The sequence below is a fragment of the Culex pipiens genome, unplaced genomic scaffold (assembly GCF_016801865.2).
Source record: "Culex pipiens pallens isolate TS unplaced genomic scaffold, TS_CPP_V2 Cpp_Un0153, whole genome shotgun sequence".
Taxonomy (NCBI): domain Eukaryota; kingdom Metazoa; phylum Arthropoda; class Insecta; order Diptera; family Culicidae; genus Culex; species Culex pipiens.
The window spans coordinates 126-24,410 of record NW_026292970.1 but is presented as its reverse complement, the minus strand read 5'-3'; the positions used below and the strand labels follow the sequence as shown (position 1 = coordinate 24,410).

At 35.6% G+C, this 24,285-nt stretch overlaps 2 protein-coding genes and 1 long non-coding RNA gene across 3 annotated transcripts; 1 reads left to right on the top strand and 2 right to left on the bottom strand.

The window, feature by feature from the left end:
* Positions 1–3,948: 3,948 nt before the first annotated feature.
* LOC120427844 (uncharacterized) lies at positions 3,949–14,888 on the top strand. Its single transcript, XR_005606979.2, has 3 exons — positions 3,949–4,197; positions 4,530–4,621; positions 14,667–14,888. It is a non-coding gene; the product is annotated as an uncharacterized LOC120427844 (long non-coding RNA).
* Positions 14,889–15,861: 973 nt separating this feature from the next.
* LOC120427836 (uncharacterized) lies at positions 15,862–20,757 on the bottom strand. Its single transcript, XM_052711579.1, has 3 exons — positions 20,696–20,757; positions 16,724–20,511; positions 15,862–15,914 (listed from the first exon to the last, which is right to left on the bottom strand). Exons 1-3 carry the CDS (start codon positions 20,755–20,757, stop codon positions 15,862–15,864), a joined length of 3,903 nt encoding a protein of 1,300 aa, XP_052567539.1.
* Positions 20,758–20,814: 57 nt separating this feature from the next.
* Positions 20,815–22,958, bottom strand: LOC120427843 (another transcription unit protein-like). The gene is made up of 3 exons (XM_052711578.1): positions 22,597–22,958; positions 21,634–22,259; positions 20,815–21,137 (listed from the first exon to the last, which is right to left on the bottom strand). Exons 1-3 carry the CDS (start codon positions 22,956–22,958, stop codon positions 20,929–20,931), a joined length of 1,197 nt encoding a protein of 398 aa, XP_052567538.1. The 3' UTR covers positions 20,815–20,928.
* Between the last annotated feature and the right edge of the window lie 1,327 nt (positions 22,959–24,285).

The following is a 24,285-nucleotide window of genomic DNA, read 5'->3' as shown; positions in this document are numbered from 1 at the left end:
AATTATACCTGCGCACAAAACGTAGACAACAACCAGCCGCACAAACGATTCACTTCAGACTGTTTCTGCCTGCGCCTGTCTGCAACGAGTGCAGGTAACGAGCATAGCGAGAGAAGAGAAACGAGAGAGCGCGCAAAGCAGAGAAATAATACTCTGTCTGGCGCGCTCTTTCGTTTCTCTTCTCTCGCTACGCTCGTTACCTGCTATCGCAAATATGCCATAAATAAAAAATTATCAACTGTTGAAAAATGATTCGCTCATACAATTGAAATAAAGTAACAATTATCACAAACATGATGTGCTTAAAATTGAATCGTCAACGAAACTCAAAGGAATTGTAGCGCATCAAAAGAACCGACATTTTCGAGCCTTTTTGTTCTAGAGCTCCTCAGTTTTTCTCTTTTTGTTGGTTTAGATTCTGTCAATTGAAATTGGTAAACTTCGGATTAGCTTTCTTTCGCAGCTCAAATGTGGGTAAAATCCAGGGCCAAGTAAGCCAAATGATGTCCACATAACTTGGTACTACTGGTGCAGCTGCACGACGAACACTTCACCGTAAAGTGAATGCCACAAACTCTCCGCCAAAGTTGTAATTCTTCGCTTTTATCAGCCCCACCATCGTTGAGTAGATCGTACACTTTTCCGACTTAGTCAGACAAAATCTTGTTCCGGAAGTTGCCCAAATCCGACTCCAGCACAAACCCAACCATTTCTGCCTTATGAAGCTACAGACAAAAAAGTTTGATTCTTTCATTTGAAAACAAAACTTAGTCAAATTTGGTAAACGCTTTTTGCAAATTCTAACTATTTTCAAATGGGTATTTAATGTTTCCATATGGTAATCGTGAATCAATATGAACCATTTGAACTTAAAAATCACCTTATGATTTAGGGTAACCATTTGAGTAAACATCCTCAAATAGTTTTTTAAAGTCATCAAGAAAATAGTTGACCATTACAAACATTCAAATAACTCTATTACTTATGGTGACCATTTGACAAATAGTTATCAAGGTCCGCCAAATAACATTATTACAAATGGTGACCATAACTCATAAGGTTGTTTTAAGGTCCTCACTAGAATTCATATAGTTTTCGTTTATCCGGGTTCATAATGGTCAACAATTTTCTTGATAATTTTGAACAACTATTTGTGGATGTTTTCTGAAATGGTTATCATATATCATAATGTTATTTTAAAGTTGGCAATGGTGATTTTTTTTCTAGATGACTTCAAAAAACTATTTGTGGATGTTTAGTGTAATGGTTATCATATATCACCCGCATAAAAAAGTACCATATAAAAACTTTTTTTCATATGGTAATTGAACTTTAAACTATATTGTTACTACCATTTCCAAAAATGTTTGACTACTATTTTAAAAATGGTATTTATATGGTTGGCATGAATTTGTACTATCTCACAAATGGTTTAACCATCTGGCATAAGGGTGGTTAGCAATGGTAACTTTAAAAAACTCAGTACTATTTTCGTCAAAAAACTGTTTGTTGTATGGTAAATAAATGGTTTAAGTACTATTTGGCAAAAAGTAACCTTAAATCAAACAGTTCACAAATAGTTTAATATAGTCAAATTTTAATTTTGGGAAATTGAAAATACGATTTCACAAATAGTTACCATTTCTCAAAGTGTCATTGTATGATCCAATATGGTAATCAAATGGTATTTTTTTATCCGGGCATCCCGCATAAACGAGAACCTTAAAAATACTTTTTGTTAAATGGTTTACTCACCATTTCAGAGATCGTAACCACTATTTGAAAAATGGTAGGAAAACCTTTAAAATACCATATCGGAAATGGTACCCCGAATAAAATTATATGATAATATGCATTGTCAAAACCATGCAGTTACAATAGATATTATAATATCTATAGTTAGTTTATGGTTGATTTTTTTGAACTTCATTGGAATGACGATAAAGCTATCGTAGATTTCATGGTTACAGTCAATTTCATGGTTTTGTTATTGGAAATGTTATAAATTGAAACAATAAAACTACCGTAAAATACATGAAGACAGCAAATATCATGGTTTTGTTATTGGAAATCTCATAATGCATTTTTTTCCAAATTTTTGTTACAGTAAGTTTAATGGTAATGTTATAGTTGCATAGTGTGAACTTTTTTTGAACGATTTTTTTTAAATAATGCGAATCATGCAATAAAAGTATTGAAAATTGAAAATATAAAAATATTACAATTATAAAATATTAAAATATTAAAATATTAAAATATTAAAATATTAAAATATTAAAATATTAAAATATTAAAATATTAAAATATTAAAATATTAAAATATTAAAATATTAAAATATTAAAATATTAAAATATTAAAATATTAAAATATTAAAATATTAAAATATTAAAATATTAAAATATTAAAATATTAAAATATTAAAATATTAAAATATTAAAATATTAAAATATTAAAATATTAAAATATTAAAATATTAAAATATTAAAATATTAAAATATTAAAATATTAAAATATTAAAATATTAAAATATTAAAATATTAAAATATTAAAATATTAAAATATTAAAATATTAAAATATTAAAATATTAAAATATTAAAATATTAAAATATTAAAATATTAAAATATTAAAATATTAAAATATTAAAATATTAAAATATTAAAATATTAAAATATTAAAATATTAAAATATTAAAATATTAAAATATTAAAATATTAAAATATTAAAAAATTAAAATATTAAAATATTAAAATATTAAAATATTAAAATATTAAAATATTAAAATATTAAAATATTAAAATATTAAAATATTAAAATATTAAAATATTAAAATATTAAAATATTAAAATATTAAAATATTAAAATATTAAAATATTAAAATATTAAAATATTAAAATATTAAAATATTAAAATATTAAAATATTAAAATATTAAAATATTAAAATATTAAAATATTAAAATATTAAAATATTAAAATATTAAAATATTAAAATATTAAAATATTAAAATATTAAAATATTAAAATATTAAAATATTAAAATATTAAAATATTTAAATAATAAAATATTAAAATATTAAAATATTAAAATATTAAAATATTAAAATATTAAAATATTAAAATATTAAAATATTAAAATATTAAAATATTAAAATATTAAAATATTAAAATATTAAAATATTAAAATATTAAAATATTAAAATATTAAAATATTTAAATAATTAAACATTTAAACATTTAAACATTTAAACATTTAAACATTTAAACATTTAAACATTTAAACATTTAAACATTTAAACATTTAAACATTTAAACATTTAAACATTTAAACATTTAAACATTTAAACATTTAAACATTTAAACATTTAAACATTTAAACATTTAAACATTTAAACATTTAAACATTTAAACATTTAAACATTTAAACATTTAAACATTTAAACATTTAAACATTTAAACATTTAAACATTTAAACATTTAAACATTTAAACATTTAAACATTTAAACATTTAAACATTTAAACATTTAAACATTTAAACATTTAAACATTTAAACATTTAAACATTTAAACATTTAAACATTTAAACATTTAAACATTTAAACATTTAAACATTTAAACATTTAAACATTTAAACATTTAAACATTTAAACATTTAAACATTTAAACATTTAAACATTTAAACATTTAAACATTTAAACATTTAAACATTTAAACATTTAAACATTTAAACATTTAAACATTTAAACATTTAAACATTTAAACATTTAAACATTTAAACATTTAAACATTTAAACATTTAAACATTTAAACATTTAAACATTTAAACATTTAAACATTTAAACATTTAAACATTTAAACATTTAATCATTTAAACATTTTTAATTCAATAATAGAAACGGCAAAAAATATTAAGGATCACAAAACGAACACGACGCTCCCCTAACGAACGCACCATGACACCTAATCTGGGCGACGCTCCCCTAACGAACACACCATAGTTGATCGAGCTGTCATCAAGGCTGTCATTTTTTTTCACCCGCGCGCGTGTTTGATCCTGTTTGTGTGGCGCAGTTGAAATCAAAAATTCTCAAGTCGAATCGCGTGTGCTCGTGAAGGAACAACATCCGGCGTTCGGAACAAATACACCGGGTGACCGAACCGGAACGGCTCTGGGATGGCGGAATTTTCGCATATTTGGGTGAGTATTTGGAGTTTTGTTGAACTTGGAGAGGGCGGAATCGCACCCGCAACAGCAGCAGGCATTTTCAGGCAAATTTCCCAAGCTATTGGCTGATGCACAAAGTGATTTGTTTACCTTTTTTTGGTACCCTCCGCAAACTTCAAGCCATACAAAATTGTTGCCGGATCTTTTACGGGAGAGATCCGGAGAAAGATCCGGCAGCAATTTGTTTTGATTTGACGTTTGCTGAGGGTGCGGACAAGTTTGGTTATGTTCAAAAGAGAATGGTCAAGGTCAAGTTTGCGAGAGCAATGGTCTGAACAAACTGTGTGTGTTCCTCTTTTTTACAGGGACTTCTTCTACCAGGCCCGGCGCCTGCTGCGGACACTTCCGGCCGGATTTGTTCAGGATGGTCGTTTCGTCTGGAGGCGATAATCGTTAGGTAAGTTGTGTGTTAATGCTCAACGGTGAACGTTCAAACAACGGTCAAGGAAAAGGTCACGAAAAGAATTTTGTTGAGTGGTACGCAACTGAAAATAACAGAAACAGAAAGTAGCGTTTGACGTTTATTGACACGGTGCCTGTGTTAAATTTGTTTTGATGAATAAATAAAATAATAGAATTTGCAAATTTGAATGCCACTGATAATTACAAATGTTTATATAATTTTGTTTTCAATGTAAACATATAGAGCTGCTCATCAGACCGAATCTCAAAATGCTGAATCTTGGAAGGAAATTAGGCAATTAGGATATTAGGAAATTAGGAAATTAGGGAATAAGGAAATTTGGAAATTAGGAAATTAGGAAATAAGGAAATAAAGAAATTATGAAATAAGGAAATTTGGAAATTTGGAAATTAGGCAATTAGGAAATTCGGAAATTAGGCAATTCGGAAATAAGGCAATTCGGAAATTCGGAAATAAGGAAATTTGGAAATTAGGCAATTGAGGTTTTGCAGCGCGACTGCGTTTCAAATGTAGGTGGCGCCAAAATGAGGTTACTTGCCTGAAGTCGTATGCCTTTCTGTCGATTAAAGAACAAAATCGCTTATTTCTCATGATTCCCTGCATCAATCTTCATGAAACTGGTTGCAAAAGACGAGAAAAATTTTTTGCTTTAAAATAATGAACATCAACTTTTGGGCGCGCAAAAATTTGTGACCTTTTTCTTTAAAATACATGTTTTGGAACACGAAAAAATGAGTTTCCCCGTATATATCAATGAAATAAACAGTTATATAGTAGATAACAGATGTTTTAACGTATATTCAACAATTTGTATTGATTTTTGACAGACTTTCTTGCCAAATAGTCCAAATTACTATCTTTTTCTAAATCTACAGTTTTCTCATAGAAAAATCAAACAAATATTGGAAAGTTATACACCAAATTGTTGGAAATAATTTTTCTCATCCGAATCCGGCATAAGTTTTATAAAAATGTTGATTAGGAAGGAAAAAACACATTTTTTCTAAAAATCATAGGTTTACGCTATTTGTTCATAGGTGGCGACACACGTCTTTTAGCTTTGCTGCAAATTCTCTATTAGGAAATTCGGATATTGAGAAATTCAGAAATTCGGAAATTAGGAAATTAGACAATCAGGAAATTAGAAAATTAGGCAATTAGGAAATTAGGAGATTAGGAATATAGGAAATTGAGCAATTAGGAAATTAGGAAATAAGAAAATTAGGAAATCAGGATATTAGGAAATTCGAAAATTAGAAAATTCGGAAATAAGGAAATTTAGAAATTAGAAAATTCGGAAATTAGGAAATTGGGCAATTAGGAAATTAGGAAATAAGGAAATTCGGAAATTAGGAAATTTAGAAAATTCGGAAATTAGGAAATTGGGCAATTAGGAAATTAGGAAATAAGAAAATTAGGAAATTGGGAAATTAGGAAAATAGGAAATTAGGAAATTAGGAGATAAGGAAATTAGGAAATTAGGAAATAAGAAAATTGGGCAATTAGGAATTAGGAAATTAGGAAATTAGGACAATACGAAATTAGGAAATTAGGAAATTGGGAAATAACGATATTAGGAAATTCGGAAATTAGGAAATTAGGAAATTCGGATATTAGGAAATTAGGAAATTTAGAAATTAGAAAATAAGGAAATTAGGAAATTGGGCAATTAGGAAATTAGGAAATAAGGAAATTAGGAAATTAGGAAATTAGAAACTAGGAAATTAGGAAATTAGGAAATTAGGAAATTAGGAAATTAGGAAATTAGGAAATTAGGAAATTAGGAAATAAGGAAATTAGGAAATAAGGATATTAGGAAATTCGGAAATTAGGAAATTTAGAAATTAGAAAATAGGAAATTAGAAAATTAGGGAATTAGGAAATTTTAAAATTAAGAAATTAAAAAAATTAACAATTAAGAAATTACAAAATTAGGAAATTAGGATATTAGGAAATTAGGATATTAGGAAATGAGGAAATTAGGAAATTTAGAAATTTAGAAATTAACAAATAACAAAATTAGAAAATTAGGGAATAATGAAATTAGGAAAATAGGAAATTAGGAAATCAGGAAAGAAGTAAATTAGGAAATTAGGAAGTTAGGAAATTAGGAATTCAGCCAATTAGGAAATTAAGAAATTAGAAAGTTAGAAAATTAGAAAATTAGAAAATTAGAAAATTAGAAAATTAGAAAATTAGAAAATTAGAAAATTAGAAAATTAGAAAATTAGAAAATTAGAAAATTAGAAAATTAGAAAATTAGAAAATTAGAAAATTAGAAAATTAGAAAATTAGAAAATTAGAAAATTAGAAAATTAGAAAATTAGAAAATTAGAAAATTAGAAAATTAGAAAATTAGAAAATTAGAAAATTAGAAAATTAGAAAATTAGAAAATTAGAAAATTAGAAAATTAGAAAATTAGAAAATTAGAAAATTAGAAAATTAGAAAATTAGAAAATTAGAAAATAAGAAAATTAGAAAATTAGAAAATTAGAAAATTAGAAAATTAGAAAATTAGAAAATTAGAAAATTAGAAAATTAGAAAATCAGAAAATTGGAAAATTGGAAAATTGGAAAATAAGAAATTAAGAAAATTAGAAAATAAGAAAATTCGAAAATTTGAAAATTTGAAAATTTTAAAATTAGAAAATTTGAAAATAAGGAAATTAGAATATTATGAAATTAAAAAATTAAGAAATTAGGAAATTGAGTTATTAAGAATTAAGTGATTTTAGAATTTTAGAATTTTAGAATTTTAGAATTTTAGAATTTTAGAATTTTAGAATTTTAGAATTTTAGAATTTTAGAATTTTAGAATTTTAGAATTTTAGAATTTTAGAATTTTAGAATTTTAGAATTTTAGAATTTTAGAATTTTAGAATTTTAGAATTTTAGAATTTTAGAATTTTAGAATTTTAGAATTTTAGAATTTTAGAATTTTAGAATTTTAGAATTTTAGAATTTTAGAATTTTAGAATTTTAGAATTTTAGAATTTTAGAATTTTAGAATTTTAGAATTTTAGAATTTTAGAATTTTAGAATTTTAGAATTTTAGAATTTTAGAATTTTAGAATTTTAGAATTTTAGAATTTTAGAATTTTAGAATTTTAGAATTTTAGAATTTTAGAATTTTAGAATTTTAGAATTTTAGAATTTTAGAATTTTAGAATTTTAGAATTTTAGAATTTTAGAATTTTAGAATTTTAGAATTTTAGAATTTTAGAATTTTAGAATTTTAGAATTTTAGAATTTTAGAATTTTAGAATTTTAGAATTTAGAATTTTAGAATTTTAGAATTTTAGAATTTTAGAATTTTAGAATTTAGAATTTTAGAATTTTAGAATTTTAGAATTTTAGAATTTTAGAATTTTAGAATTTTAGAATTTAAGAAATTTAGAATTTTAGAATTTTAGAATTTTAGAATTTTAGAATTTTAGAATTTTAGAATTTTAGAATTTTAGAATTTAGAATTTTAGAATTTTAGAATTTTAGAATTTTAGAATTTTAGAATTTTAGAATTTTAGAATTTTAGAATTTTAGAATTTTAGAATTTTAGAATTTTAGAATTTTAGAATTTTAGAATTTTAGAATTTTAGAATTTTAGAATTTTAGAATTTTAGAATTTTAGAATTTTAGAATTTTAGAATTTTAGAATTTTAGAATTTTAGAATTTTAGAATTTTAGAATTTTAGAATTTTAGAATTTTAGAATTTTAGAATTTTAGAATTTTAGAATTTTAGAATTTTAGAATTTTAGAATTTTAGAATTTTAGAATTTTAGAATTTTAGAATTTTAGAATTTTAGAATTTTAGAATTTTAGAATTTTAGAATTTTAGAATTTTAGAATTTTAGAATTTTAGAATTTTAGAATTTTAGAATTTTAGAATTTTAGAATTTTAGAATTTTAGAATTTTAGAATTTTAGAATTTAGAATTTTAGAATTTTAGAATTTTAGAATTTAGAATTTAAATTAGCAATTTCAGAAATTAGAATTACGCAAAACGCCAAAACGCCAAAACGCCAAACTCCAAAACCGCCAAAACTCCAAAACGCCAAAACTCCAAAACTCCAAAACTCCAAAACTCCAAAACTCCAAAACGCCAAAACTCCAAAACTCCAAAACTCCAAAACGCCAAAACGCCAAAACTCCAAAACTCCAAAACTCCAAAACTCCAAAACTCCAAAACTCCAAAACTCCAAAACTCCAAAACTCCAAAACTCCAAAACTGCCAAAACTCCAAAACTCCAAAACTCCAAAACTCCAAAACTCCAAAACTCCAAAACTCCAAAACTCCAAAACTCCAAAACTCCAAAACGCCAAAACTCCAAAACTCCAAAACTCCAAAACTCCAAAACTCCAAAACTCCAAAACTCCAAAACTCCAAAACGCCAAAACTCCAAAACTCCAAACCAACGCCAAAACTCCAAAACTCCAAAACTCCAAAACTCCAAAACTCCAAAACGCCAAAACTCCAAAACTCCAAAACTCCAAAACTCCAAAACTCCAAAACTCCAAAACTCCAAAACTCCAAAACTCCAAAACTCCAAAACTCCAAAACTCCAAAACTCCAAAACTCCAAAACTCCAAAACTCCAAAACTCCAAAACTCCAAAACTCCAAAACTCCAAAACTCCAAAACTCCAAAACTCCAAAACTCCAAAACTCCAAAACTCCAAAACTCCAAAACTCCAAAACTCCAAAACTCCAAAACTCCAAAACTCCAAAACTCCAAAACTCCAAAACTCCAAAACTCCAAAACTCCAAAACTCCAAAACTCCAAAACTCCAAAACTCCAAAACTCCAAAACTCCAAAACTCCAAAACTGCCAAAACTCCAAAACTCCAAAACTCCAAAACTCCAAAACTCCAAAACTCCAAAACTCCAAAACTCCAAAACTCCAAAACTCCAAAACTCCAAAACTCCAAAACTCCAAAACTCCAAAACTCCAAAACTCCAAAACTCCAAAACGCCAAAACTCCAAAACTCCAAAACTCCAAAACTCCAAAACTCCAAAACTCCAAAACTCCAAAACTCCAAAACTCCAAAACTCCAAAACTCCAAAACTCCAAAACTCCAAAACTCCAAAACTCCAAAACTCCAAAACTCCAAAACTCCAAAACTCCAAAACGCCAAAACTCCAAAACTCCAAAACTCCAAAACTCCAAAACTCCAAAACTCCAAAACTCCAAAACTCCAAAACTCCAAAACTCCAAAACTCCAAAACGCCAAAACTCCAAAACTCCAAAACTCCAAAACTCCAAAACTCCAAAACTCCAAAACTCCAAAACTCCAAAACTCCAAAACTCCAAAACTCCAAAACTCCAAAACGCCAAAACTCCAAAACTCCAAAACTCCAAAACTCCAAAACTCCAAAACTCCAAAACTCCAAAACTCCAAAACTCCAAAACTCCAAAACTCCAAAACTCCAAAACTCCAAAACTCCAAAACTCCAAAACTCCAAAACTCCAAAACTCCAAAACTCCAAAACTCCAAAACTCCAAAACTCCAAAACTCCAAAACTCCAAAACTCCAAAACTCCAAAACTCCAAAACTCCAAAACTCCAAAACTCCAAAACTCCAAAACTCCAAAACTCCAAAACTCCAAAACTCCAAAACTCCAAAACTCCAAAACTCCAAAACTCCAAAACTCCAAAACTCCAAACTCCAAAACTCCAAAACTCCAAAACTCCAAAACTCCAAAACTCCAAAACTCCAAAACTCCAAACTCCAAAACGCCAAAACTCCAAAACTCCAAAACTCCAAAACTCCAAAACTCCAAAACTCCAAAACTCCAAAACTCCAAAACTCCAAAACTCCAAAACTCCAAAACTCCAAAACTCCAAAACTCCAAAACTCCAAAACTCCAAAACTCCAAAACTCCAAAACTCCAAAACTCCAAAACTCCAAAACTCCAAAACTCCAAAACTCCAAAACTCCAAAACGCCAAAACTCCAAAACTCCAAAACTCCAAAACTCCAAAACTCCAAAACTCCAAAACTCCAAAACTCCAAAACTCCAAAACTCCAAAACTCCAAAACTCCAAAACTCCAAAACTCCAAAACTCCAAAACTCCAAAACTCCAAAACTCCAAAACTCCAAAACTCCAAAACTCCAAAACTCCAAAACTCCAAAACTCCAAAACGCCAAAACTCCAAAACTCCAAAACTCCAAAACTCCAAAACTCCAAAACTCCAAAACTCCAAAAACTCCAAAACTCCAAAACTCCAAAACTCCAAAACTCCAAAACTCCAAAACTCCAAAACTCCAAAACTCCAAAACTCCAAAACTCCAAAACGCCAAAACTCCAAAACTCCAAAACTCCAAAACTCCAAAACTCCAAAACTCCAAAACTCCAAAACTCCAAAACTCCAAAACTCCAAAACTCCAAAACGCCAAAACTCCAAAACTACCCCGCACCAAACCACTCCAAATACACCGCCCCCCCCACATGCACCCACAACCCACAGACACCATAACGAGAGTAAACACAATACCCGGGCCACTACCCCTGAGGCAAGTGCTATCAACACCACGCGAGAGTCACTCCCCGTACCACGCCGTATACCGGCACCGGCTACCACCCATATCGACCACACCGTCACAAAGTTCGGATTGAAGCCGACATATAAAGAAACACGACCGCGGACAACAAGTACTAATTTATTTAACATCACGAAAAACACCTAAAAACATACAATAAAACTTACCGTATGACCATTAATTCAATGTATAAATATATGTATTACAGTACAATTTAGTGGAGAGAAAACAAAATCATGAAATACAATGAATCATACTGTAGTTATTATTATATTCAATGTACGAATATAGTTTAAACCGTACTATTTAGTATGGAAAAAAAAAAACTATGTAGAACTGTGAATTGACTGTGCAAACCATTGTAATGGTTACTGTTTTTATTATAAATGTATGATGTTTTCTATGGTCAGGGTAATTTTTTGGACGGAAAAGGCATCAATGAAAATACGGTAGAATATATAGTTTTTGGTTTTTTTTTGTATGGGGAAAAGTCGAAATTTTTATGGTGACTGTGCCTAACAATACCCCTTTTTTATAGTAATTTCCCAAAATAAGATATATTCTATGGTGAAAAAACATAAAGGCTACTGTAGAATCATGGTAAAAATAACCATAGAATTTATCGTGTGATAACCATAAAATCTACTGTTGGTTTATAGTAAAACTTTATGCGGGACCCTACCATTTTTCATAAAGTTCGACCATCTGAGATAAGGGTGGTTAGCAACGGTAACCTTAAAAATCTCCGAACAACGTTTCGTCAGATTACCATTTGTGTAATGGTAAAAATAAAGTTAATTTTCGCGTGGAAGCGACCTTTTTCCTCCGGTTTTTACTGTTTCAGAAACGGTTTTTCAATGGTATTTTAAGGTTTTTTTTTACAATTTTTAACCTTGCTGCTACTGTTTTACAAATGGTTCGTAAATGGTTTTTTAGGGTTTTTCTTGCTATTTTTACCGAGCGCTACTATTTTAGAAATAGTTTTCACATGGTTATTTAAGGTTAATTCTATAATTTTCTCTCAGTTCCACTATTTGAGAAATAGTTTTCAAATGGTTTTTAATAGTTTTTCTAGCATTTTTTACCTACCTTATTTTTACAGAATTGTTCACTTTTTGACGGATAGTTCACAACAATAATATTAGAACTTGTTTGGCTTTAATTCTAGTTGATAACCGATTCTGTTCGGTTGATCATACTGCCAAAGTCATCCAAACCTGAAAAAAAGAAGAAAAAAATCACAAAGTATCGAGTAGAATGTAACATTCAAATATGTGTACTTATCTGATGATTCAAATGATTTCCTTGATTAATACCAATCGTGCGTTCGTTTCGATTTTGTTTTGTCGGTCGGCTGCCGCCGAATCCTCCAGCACCAGCTGTTCCGTTGTTTCAAGTTCTCCACGGCGCTGAAATTATCAACAAGAAAAATGTAAACAAAGTGTTGGGATGAGTACAAACTCCTTGAAGCAGCGGTTGATCTGGCGCAGCTCAAAGCTGTAAAATTCATTTTATTAGATCCGTTTTAAATTTAGTATAGGTTTAGAACTCACATCTAGTTTTTCCTCGTACCCTTTATCTGGATTTCGTGCAGGTCGATGGCATAAACCGAGGTGTGCCCTATTAACGATCGTGGAAATAGCGAAAAATTCAAAATATTTGTTGGATTCAACAGAGCACTAGATTACCTAGAGTCGATTCCGAGATCCGGTTGAATGGAGCATAAGCGGACCAGTTGGGAGGGAATTTGTGGCAATCTAAATTTACAATTCTAGTGTTAGTATCAATTAGGTATAATCTTATCGGGTACTTGGAGTAAGAAAGTTTACCCTATCGTGCGAGCGGTTCTTCTATCCGCGCCTCGAATTGCCCGGTAAACACGCTGGCCTTAATTGTAACCTGAGCTGGTCTGGGTTAATCCTAATTGCTGCAAAGGTAACTAAATTAATTAAATTTTAGAATTTTAGAATTTTAGAATTTTAGAATTTTAGAATTTTAGAATTTTAGAATTTTAGAATTTTAGAATTTTAGAATTTTAGAATTTTAGAATTTTAGAATTTTAGAATTTTAGAATTTTAGAATTTTAGAATTTTAGAATTTTAGAATTTTAGAATATTAGAATTTTAGAATTTTAGAATTTTAGAATTTTAGAATTTTAGAATTTTAGAATTTTAGAATTTTAGAATTTTAGAATTTTAGAATTTTAGAATTTTAGAATTTTAGAATTTTAGAATTTTAGAATTTTAGAATTTTAGAATTTTAGAATTTTAGAATTTTAGAATTTTAGAATTTTAGAATTTTAGAATTTTAGAATTTTAGAATTTTAGAATTTTAGAATTTTAGAATTTTAGAATTTTAGAATTTTAGAATTTTAGAATTTTAGAATTTTAGAATTTTAGAATTTTAGAATTTTAGAATTTTAGAATTTTAGAATTTTAGAATTTTAGAATTTTAGAATTTTAGAATTTTAGAATTTTAGAATTTTAGAATTTTAGCATTTTAGAATTTTAGAATTTTAGAATTTTAGAATTTTAGAATTTTAGAATTTTAGAATTTTAGAATTTTAGAATTTTAGAATTTTAGAATTTTAGAATTTTAGAATTTTAGAATTTTAGAATTTTAGAATTTTAGAATTTTAGAATTTTAGAATTTTAGAATTTTAGAATTTTAGAATTTTAGAATTTTAGAATTTTAGAATTTTAGAATTTTAGAATTTTAGAATTTTAGAGTTTTTAGAATTTTAGAATTTTAGAATTTTAGAATTTTAGAATTTTAGAATTTTAGAATTTTAGAATTTTAGAATTTTAGAATTTTAGAATTTTAGAATTTTAGAATTTTAGAATTTTAGAATTTTAGAATTTTAGAATTTTAGAATTTTAGAATTTTAGAATTTTAGAATTTTAGAATTTTAGAATTTTAGAATTTTAGAATTTTAGAATTTTAGAATTTTAGAATTTTAGAATTTTAGAATTTTAGAATTTTAGAATTTTAGAATTTTAGAATTTTAGAATTTTAGAATTTTAGAATTTTAGAATTTTAGAATTTTAGAATTTTAGAATTTTAGAATTTTAGAATTTTAGAATTTTAGAATTTTAAAACTTTAGAATTTTAGAATATTAGAATTTTAGAATTTTAGAATTTTAGAATTTTAGAATTTTAGAATTTTAGAATTTTAGAATTTTAGAATTTTAGAATTTTAGAATTTTAGAATTTTAGAATTTTAGAATTTTAGAATTTTAGAATTTTAGAATTTTAGAATTTTAGAATTTTAGAATTTTAGAATTTTAGAATTTTAGAATTTTAGAATTTTAGAATTTTAGAATTTTAGAATTTTAGAATTCTAGAGTTTTAGAATTTTAGAGTTTTAGAATTTTAGAATTTTAGAGTTTTAGTAACAGCTAATTTAATAGCATTTATACCGAAACAAACATATGAAAATATTCCCTATGTCTAATTTAGTGTGTTTCTCTTTTACAGGGGCCTATTCCACTGAGGATTGTGCTTCATAAATACGCGAGAGTTCATCCCAAGTACTAAGCAGTAGTTCCGGCACCGGCTACAAACATTTCGAACAACGTCAGAAAGTTCGGATTGAAGCAGAATATTGAAAGAAAACGACGCGGAAAAAAAGTACTAATTTTTTTAAATCTACGAAAAAAACTATAAAAATACAATAAAACTTACCGTATTGACCATTAATTTCAATGTATAAATATATGTTTTACAGTACAATTTAGTGGAGAGAACAAAATAAATACAATGAATCATACTGTAGTTATTATTTATTTCAATGTACGAATATAGTTTAAACCGTACTATTTAGTATGGAAAAATCCATGAAGAACTGTGAATCTACTGTGCAAACCATTCTAATGGTTACTGTTTTTATTATAAATGTATGATGTTTTCTATGGTCAGGGTAATTTTTTGGACGGAAAAGGCATCAATGAAAATACGGTAGAATATATAGTTTTTGGTTTTTTTTTGTATGGGGAAAAGTCGAAATTTTTATGGTGACTGTGCCTAACAATACCCCTTTTTTATAGTAATTTCCCAAAATAAGATATATTCTATGGTGAAAAAACATAAAGGCTACTGTAGAATCATGGTAAAAATAACCATAGAATTTATCGTGTGATAACCATAAAATCTACTGTTGGTTTATAGTAAAACTTTATGCGGGACCCTACCATTTTTCATAAAGTTCGACCATCTGAGATAAGGGTGGTTAGCAACGGTAACCTTAAAAATCTCCGAACAACGTTTCGTCAGATTACCATTTGTGTAATGGTAAAAATAAAGTTAATTTTCGCGTGGAAGCGACCTTTTTCCTCCGGTTTTTACTGTTTCAGAAACGGTTTTTCAATGGTATTTTAAGGTTTTTTTTTACAATTTTTAACCTTGCTGCTACTGTTTTACAAATGGTTCATAAATGGTTTTTTAGGGTTTTTCTTGCTATTTTTACCGAGCGCTACTATTTTAGAAATAGTTTTCACATGGTTATTTAAGGTTAATTCTATAATTTTCTCTCAGTTCCACTATTTGAGAAATAGTTTTCAAATGGTTTTTAATAGTTTTTCTAGCATTTTTTACCTACCTTATTTTTACAGAATTGTTCACTTTTTGACGGATAGTTCACAACAATAATATTAGAACTTGTTTGGCTTTAATTCTAGTTGATAACCGATTCTGTTCGGTTGATCATACTGCCAAAGTCATCCAAACCTGAAAAAAAGAAGAAAAAAATCACAAAGTATCGAGTAGAATGTAACATTCAAATATGTGTACTTATCTGATGATTCAAATGATTTCCTTGATTAATGCCAATCGTGCGTTCGCTTCGATTTTGTTTTGTCGGTCGGCTGCCGCCGAATCCTCCAGCACCAGCTGTTCCGTTGTTTCAAGTTCTCCACGGCGCTGAAATAATCAACAAGAAAAATGTAAACAAAGTGTTGGGATGAGTACAAACTCCTTGAAGCAGCGGTTGATCTGGCGCAGCTCAAAGCTGTAAAATTCATTTTATTAGATCCGTTTTAAATTTAGTATAGGTTTAGAACTCACATCTAGTTTTTCCTCGTACCCTTTATCTGGATTTCGTGCAGGTCGATGGCATAAACCGAGGTGTGCCCTATTAACGATCGTGGAAATAGCGAAAAATTCAAAATATTTGTTGGATTCAACAGAGCACTAGATTACCTAGAGTCGATTCCGAGATCCGGTTGAATGGAGCATAAGCGGACCAGTTGGGAGGGAATTTGTGGCAATCTAAATTTACAATTCTAGTGTTAGTATCAATTAGGTATAATCTTATCGGGTACTTGGAGTAAGAAAGTTTACCCTATCGTGCGAGCGGTTCTTCTATCCGCGCCTCGAATTGCCCAGTAAACACGCTGGCCTTAATTGTAACCTGAGCTGGTCTGGGTTAATCCTAATTGCTGCAAAGGTAACTAAATTAAACAAAAAATCCCTAAAGGAGAAAGCCACATGTACCAGGTGCCGATTCGGGTTCTACTTTGAGTGATGTTGCTTCTGACATCTGACGTTCGCTAGCCGATTCGATCGTCGATGGCTCGGCTTGTCAGCTCCAGGGCTGAAGATGTAGCTGTTTTGTGACGAGGGGTTATCGGCCTGCGCTTTACCGTCGGTGCTGCTTATACCGCTTACATCCCCCGACCCGTAACGCCTTTCCGGTTCCGGCTCGGCGTTACTCACGTGTTGTACCTGCAGCACCGCCAGCTTGGACACTGGTCGACGGAGAATTCCGGATGATGTTTGGACGGTTGCTTGGCGAATTCGACCGTCTCGTCCAGGGATCGCCGACAAAACTCGTCCTCTTGTCCACCCGTTTCTTTGACCTTCGTTGACTATGAGCACCAAGTCGTTAACCTGGATGGGGTTTGCCTCGCTGTGCCACTTCGTCCTTTTGGCGATTGTAGGAAGATATTCGTTGATCCAGCGACGCCAAAATTGATCGACTAGTTGCCTGGCCATGTTCCAGTTCGTGCGAGTTACCTTCAAGGGTTCCAGCAGTGTCCTAGGGGGCTCCACAACTCCGCTCGAGCTGAGAAGTAAAAAGTGGTTCGGAGTTAATGCTTCCTGGCTCTCGTCTTCGAGTGGAACTGTAGTTAGTGGTCTAGAGTTCACAATAGATTCGGCCTCTGCTAAAACGGTCAGTAGTGTTTCATCGTCTGGACTACGGTCGCTGCAAAGAGAGCGGAGGGCTACTTTAACCGACCTCACGAGTCGTTCCCATGATCCTCCGAAATGCGGAGCGGAAGGAGGAATAAAGATCCACTTGGTGTTTGAACTGGTAAAGGTCTGTGCTAGTCCCTGCTCGATCGTTGCAATCTCCTCTTTTAGCTCCCTGCTCGCTCCTTGAAAATTGGTTCCATTGTCCGAGTGTATTTCGACCGGGGAACCTCGCCGCGACACAAAACGCCGCATGGCCATCTTGCACGACTCCGTAGATAAGGAGTGCACTACTTCCAGGTGGACTGCCCTCACTGTGAGGCAGGTGAAAAGTGCGACCCATCGTTTAACGCAGCTTCTGCCTACTCGGACCGAGATGGGGCCGAAATAGTCGAGCCCGACGTAAGAGAACGGTCGAACTCCAGCTGCTAATCGTGAATCTGGTAGGGGTGCCATTCGGGGGGTTGTTGGTGTCGCTTTGTTGATCTTGCAGGTCTGGCAGTCCTTCGCGACTTGGTGAACGACAGTGTAGAGGTTTGATATATGGTATCTTTGGCGAACCTCGTTGTGAACTGTCTTGTGGTTCGCGTGTAGGTACCAATCGACTATTAGCTTGGTGAGGTGATGATTTCGTGGGAGAATAACTGGAAACTTGAAGTCGTAGGTGACATACGGAACGGCGCCGATGCGGCTGTCGACCCGCATTACTTCATCTACGTCCAAAAAAGGAGACAGCTTGTAGACGGGACTCGTTTTGTCGATGGTCTTCTTGGATGTTGTTTTGCCCTGCTTCAGAATGGTCAGCTCGTCCGGGTATGCTGTTTCCTGCACGTTGCGCCACAGACTGTTTTCCGCTTTCCGCAGCTCCTCACCTTTCAGGCAGCCTGTTAGACGGGGTTGTTGTTGTCTCCTACGCTTGCAGTTTTCAACGAAGCGTAGGACGTAAGCAACGGTCCTATGCAAGAGCTCCCATCTAGAGAAATGGTTGATCTCAAAGACGTCTTCGATGTGGTGTTCTTTATGCACCATGCAGGGTCGCAGTTCTTCATCCGTTTCCAGCAGCTCCGATCTCGGCTGCTCTGGCCATTCAGTCTCGGGTTGGTACAGAAAGCCTGGCCCGCGGAACCACCGTGACTTGACGTCCGTACTAGGTCCTTTGCCCCACTTGGTTGCTTCGTCAGCCGGGTTGAGTAGTGTTGGAACGTACCTCCATTCGATAGCATCGGTTTTGCTGAGAATTTCGCCCACTCTGAAGGCCACGAACTGTCTATACCGTCGGTGCTCAGACTGGATCCAGGCAAGAGTTGTTTTAGAGTCTGTCCAGAAAACTCGCCGACAGATCGGAAAGGAGTGGTACGCCATGACCGCCTTGGCCAGCCGTGCTCCGAGTAGGGCTCCCATCAGCTCGAGGCGCGGCACCGAGAGCGCTTTTAGTGGTGCAACTTTGGCTTTGGCCATAGCCAGCGTAACGTAGACCTTTCCATTGATTACAGCTCGAAAGTAGGCTGTACAGGCGTATGCGTCTTCGCTCGCGTCCGTAAACACGTGCAGTTCTACTGAACCGATCTCTGCAGCCGAAAATCCAGGAAAGTACGCCCGGTGGAGCTTTATTTCGCTGACCCTTTTGAAAAGCTTCGTCCACCTAAGCCATCGTATACGAATAGCTTCGATGACTTCGTCATCCCACTTTGTGTTGTTGCGCCATGTATCCTGGATGATCATCCGACCTTGAATGGTGATGTGTGACAGTATTCCCTGGGAGTCAAAGAGGCTCATTACACAGCGTAGGATGTTCCGCTTTGTAGGTGGGATTCCATCCAGTTGTAGTTGCGTCGCGAAAGCTAGGATGTCCTCCTCTGGCAGCCACAGTAGTCCTAGCACCCGTTCGGCTTCGCTCTCAGTGGCCTTCGCTTGTATCTGCTTTGGCTCCCCGACCCGTTCCAGAAGTGCATCGGAGTTCGAGTGCCAGTTCCTGATCTCAAACCCTCCACGGGCGTGCACTTCCTTCACCTCAAGTGCTACCTTGATAGCCTCGGCCTCGGAGTCGAAGCTATCGAGGTAGTCATCGACGTAGTGTTTACTTACGATGGCTTCCGCTGCTTCCGGATACTCCGCTACGTGTTCCATGGCGTTACGATTTTTGATGTATTGGGCTTGACAGGGTGAACAGGTAGCGCCAAAACTTCCCACATCCATCGCAAACACCTTCACCGGTTCTGAGGGATGATCTCGGTAAAGAAACCGTTGGCTCGCTACGTCGTCTTTGTGGATTTTAAACTGGTGGAACATTTCCTTGAGGTCCCCACAGACAGCTATCGGTCGCTCCCGGAAGCCGCAGATCACTGACGCCAATGGTTTGAGCAGGTCGGGTCCTTTAAGGAGGTTCGAGTTCAGCGAAACGCCTCCTACTTTCGCCGCGGCATCCCAGATGAGTCTGACTTTCCCTGGCTTGTTTGGGTTCCTCACGGCACCCAGCGGCAGATACCAAACCTTGCGCGGATCTGTTGCGTCCATTTCGTGGGGTGTCACCTCGTGGATATAGCCTTTCTCCAGGTACTCCTTAATTTGTCGCTGCACGCTGGCTTGCAGCTCTGGGTCTCTTATCATCCTGCGTTCGAAACACTCCAGGCGGCGCATCGCCATAGGGAAGCTGTTGGGGAGTTGTACGCTGTCGTGTTGCCACAGCAGTCCAGTTTCGAATCTGTTTGACACGCGTTTTGTCGTCTCCTCAAGGATACGCCGGGCGCGCTTATCTTCTTCAGATTCCGGCGCCTTTTCAGCGGAAACGCCGATGCTTTCGACCGCAAAATGACGCTTGACGAGATCGTGCAACGTCTGCTTCGGGAGGTTCAGACTGGCTACCGTCCTCGTATCGTTCAGGGCGTAAAGCTCGCTCTTGCCTTCTCCAGAGATTTGGAGCTGAACTCGGTGGGATTTCGGCTCCTCTCTTGTCACGTTGCTAGTCCAGGAGAGGCACAAGGGAATTGGCTCGCCATCATCGATGCCGAGGCGTTCAGCGATGGTCTGCTCAACCAGGGTTAGGTCCGATCCGTCGTCTAGGAATGCAAAGGTGTCTACCGACTTTCCGTTCCAGAACAGCGTCACGGGGAGAATCCGGAATAGCGTAGACTTCCTAGTCGCATGGTGAGCGTTGAGCCCGTCTCTAGCACATTCAGTCACTCCGCTTGTAGATTGCTCTTTCTTTGTTGGCGTTTGAGGCTTTGCTATTGCACGATGTAGGAGTTCATGGTGCCGTTCTTGTCAGCCATCCACACCGCACCGTTTGGTTAGCTTACAGGGTCGGCGACCGTGCCTACCTAGGCATGTCCAACAGAGGTGGTTTTCCCGTACTAGCTGCCAACGTGACTCGGGCTCCCATTCTTTAAAGGTGTCGCAATTCTTCACTTTGTGGTTGTTCCGGTTGCACGCTAGACATTGGACCTCCACGATGTCCTTTGTAGAATCTTTTCCTGGTTGTTCTTCTCTGGTCGACTCGGTGCAGGTTGGTGCAGCACTGGTCGGTGCGTCGCTCGTTGAGTGGGCGTGTAGGTTACCGCGTTCGGTTCGCCCGGGCCGAGGCAGTTTGGCGTCTATAACGACTGTAACTTCGGAGGCCGCTCCTACTATCATCGTCATGTATGCAGCAAATGTGCTGAGATCGACCGTCTGGAACTGTTTCTTGAATATCGCCCAGTTCAGGCGCTGCTGGGCTGGTAGTTTGTCCACCAGTTCCCGCAGCAGTACTGGATTGCAAAGATGGGCTACTTGACCTGCCGCTTGCATATGGTCGCACAAATTCTGGACTGCTAGGCCGTAGGTGATTAAGGTCTCCAGTTTCTCAGGCTTTGGAGACGGCGTTTCGCGTACCTTATCCAGCAGGGTTTGGATGATGAGCTCGGGCCTTCCGTACAGCATGTACAGGGTGGAAAGCACCTGTGGGACCAGATGTGGGTTAAGTAAGCGACCCTGTACTTGTTCGAGAGCTCTTCCCTGCACCGCCCGCTGTAGCCGTGCCATGTTCTCTACGTTAGAATACCCGCAGGCATTGGTGGAATTCGTGTAAGCCGAGAAGAACATTGGCCAGTCTTCTGGGTTCCCGTAGAACGTTGGGAGGTCTCGTGGCATGACTTGTCTGGCGAGAAGCTGTTGCTGCGTTGGACACGGAGGAATCGGGGGTATAGGATTCGGCCGAGGGTCCAGTTGAGGCTGCCCTTGCGGCGGCTGTCCCTGTTGAGACCAGCTTTGCTGCGGCTGCCCTTGCGGCGGCTGTCCGTACTGAGTCCAGTCCTGCTGCGGCTGCCCTTGCGGCGGCCGTCCGAGCTGAGACCAGTCTTGCTGCGGCTGACCTTGCGGCGGCTGTCCGCGTTGAGGCCAGTCCTGCTGCGGCTGCCCTTGCGGCGGCTGTCCCTGTTGAGACCAGCTTTGCTGAGGCTGCCCTTGCGGCGGCTGACCGTGTTGAGGCCAGTTCTGCTGCGGCTGCCCTTGCGGTGGCTGACCGTGTTGAGGCCAGTCCTGCTGCGGCCACCCTTGCGGTGGCTGTTCCTGCCGAGTCCAGTCCTGCTGCGGCTGCCCTTGCGGCGACTGTCCCTGTTGAGACCAGCTTTGCTGCGGCTGCCCTTGCGGCGGCTGTCCGTGCTGAGTCCAGGCCTGCTGCGGCTGCCCTTGCGGCGGCTGTCCGAGCTGAGACCAGTCTTGCTGCGGCTGCCCTTGCGGCGGCTGTCCGCGTTGAGGCCAGTCCTGCTGCGGCTGCCCTTGCGGCGGCTGTCCCTGTTGAGGCCAACTTTGCTGCGGCTGCCCTTGCGGCGGCTGACCGTGCCGAGTCCAGTCCTGCTGCGGCTGCCCTTGTGGCGACTGTTCTTGTTGAGACCAGCTTTGCTGCGGCTGTTCTTGTCGCGACTGATTTAGCTGCAGCTGTCCCTTTTGGGGTCCACCTTGTTGCGGCCATCCTACAGCTCCAACTACCGCGCTAGAGTTGCTTGTATAACCCGTCGAAGGAACCGGTGGACGGTTAAGTACTGTAAACGTGCCCGCGGCGTGTTGCGAGGTCGGGGGGCAGGTTGAGTTTATCGGTGTGGATGTGGAGCTTTGTCCAGAGAATCGCGCGTCGTTTGAAGACCGGCCCGGAGGTCCGAATGGGATGTTTTTTATCTCTTCCATCATTTTTTGGACCCAATTCGCTGAAGAGTTGGTGCCCGGATCGACTGTTTGTTGTCCTGACCCAGCCGCTACTGCTTGTCTGCTTCCGCTCAGGATCCCCTCGGCAACCTCACGGCTCATCTTCTCCAGCTCCTCTCTCTTGCGGCTCAGTTCCGATTGTTGTCTTTCCACTTCGCGCAATATAGACTCTCTTTGTTCCGCGATCCAAACCAAGTCTGCTTTTGCTTGCTCGGTGAGCAGCGATCCCATAGCTCCGGCAGTAGCCGAGGTCGACATGGTTGGAGCGATCGTGGTTGACTCGCTCGCAGGTATGTCCGCGGTGGCCACACAGGTAGCGCATCTCCAGCCTTCGTGGAAGATTTTTTCTTCGATTCCCAAGCAAGCGGCGTGAAACGAGCAGTTGCAGCCCGGACAGTTTTTCATATTCGCCAGTGGACCATATTGCTCACAGTTTTTGCACTCTCGGTATACCATTCTAGGTATAGTTGCCATTCTATTGATATAAGCTTTACGAGACTGCACGTAGATCTTTGAGATTGTTGGGATGAGTACAAACTCCTTGAAGCAGCGGTTGATCTGGCGCAGCTCAAAGCTGTAAAATTCATTTTATTAGATCCGTTTTAAATTTAGTATAGGTTTAGAACTCACATCTAGTTTATAATATCTGTTGATATAAGCTTTACGAGACTGCACGTAGATCTTTGAGATTGTTGGGATGAGTACAAACTCCTTGAAGCAGCGGTTGATCTGGCGCAGCTCAAAGCTGTAAAATTCATTTTATTAGATCCGTTTTAAATTTAGTATAGGTTTAGAACTCACATCTAGTTTTTCCTCGTACCCTTTATCTGGATTTCGTGCAGGTCGATGGCATAAACCGAGGTGTGCCCTATTAACGATCGTGGAAATAGCGAAAAATTCAAAATATTTGTTGGATTCAACAGAGCACTAGATTACCTAGAGTCGATTCCGAGATCCGGTTGAATGGAGCATAAGCGGACCAGTTGGGAGGGAATTTGTGGCAATCTAAATTTACAATTCTAGTGTTAGTATCAATTAGGTATAATCTTATCGGGTACTTGGAGTAAGAAAGTTTACCCTATCGTGCGAGCGGTTCTTCTATCCGCGCCTCGAATTGCCCGGTAAACACGCTGGCCTTAATTGTAACCTGAGCTGGTCTGGGTTAATCCTAATTGCTGCAAAGGTAGTGCAGGTAACGAGCATAGCGAGAGAAGAGAAACGAGAGAGCGTGCAGAGCAGAGTAATAATATTCTGCCTGGTGCGCTCTTTCGTTTCTCTTCTCTCGCTACGCTCGTTACCTGCTCTCGCAAATATGCCGTAAATCCAAAATTATCAACTCGTCGCCATCGTGCTAACTTGTCGTACGTGCATTTTGGGCCAAATTGAGTTAAGAACGCCATTTTGTGCAGCTCGCAATGCCTCACCTTTTGACCTTCACAGATCCCCAAAATTCGATTTCAATCCTGAGATATTCAGCGAAAACCGAAAAAACTCCGTGCATTTTTGTCACTTTACATATGAAAGTAGTTTCAATCTTGTCGTGCTATCTTGTCACTCCATGAAAATTGATGTAAGTGCGACAAAAGGCCAAAGGAATTTCAGGCCAGGAAAGTCAGGATGCGTTTGTCGCACGTACAAGCTAGACTACCGTAAACATTTGTAATTATAACTCGGGACTCCAGCAGCCAACTTCAACCAAACTTTGGGACAATGCACAGAATGGTCAGCCAAA

What these genes read in the sequence shown, in the direction of transcription:
- LOC120427843 (XM_052711578.1), bottom strand. Translation starts at nt 22,958, where the DNA reads ATGAAAAACTGTCCGGGCTGCAACTGCTCGTTTCACGCCGCTTGCTTG. An exon ending in AGACAAGCAGTAGCGGCTGG is followed by an intron (nt 22,260 to 22,596) that starts GTCAGGACAACA and finishes CGACAAGAACAG; the next exon opens with CCGCAGCAAAGCTGGTCTCA. An exon ending in TACGGACAGCCGCCGCAAGG is followed by an intron (nt 21,138 to 21,633) that starts GCAGCCGCAGCA and finishes GGTCAAGTAGCC; the next exon opens with CATCTTTGCAATCCAGTACT.
- LOC120427836 (XM_052711579.1), bottom strand. Translation starts at nt 20,757, where the DNA reads ATGGGAGCCCGAGTCACGTTGGCAGCTAGTACGGGAAAACCACCTCTG. An exon ending in CCTCTGTTGGACATGCCTAG is followed by an intron (nt 20,512 to 20,695) that starts GTAGGCACGGTC and finishes CCATGCGACTAG; the next exon opens with GAAGTCTACGCTATTCCGGA. An exon ending in TCGGCTAGCGAACGTCAGAT is followed by an intron (nt 15,915 to 16,723) that starts GTCAGAAGCAAC and finishes TCTTTTTTTCAG; the next exon opens with GTTTGGATGACTTTGGCAGT.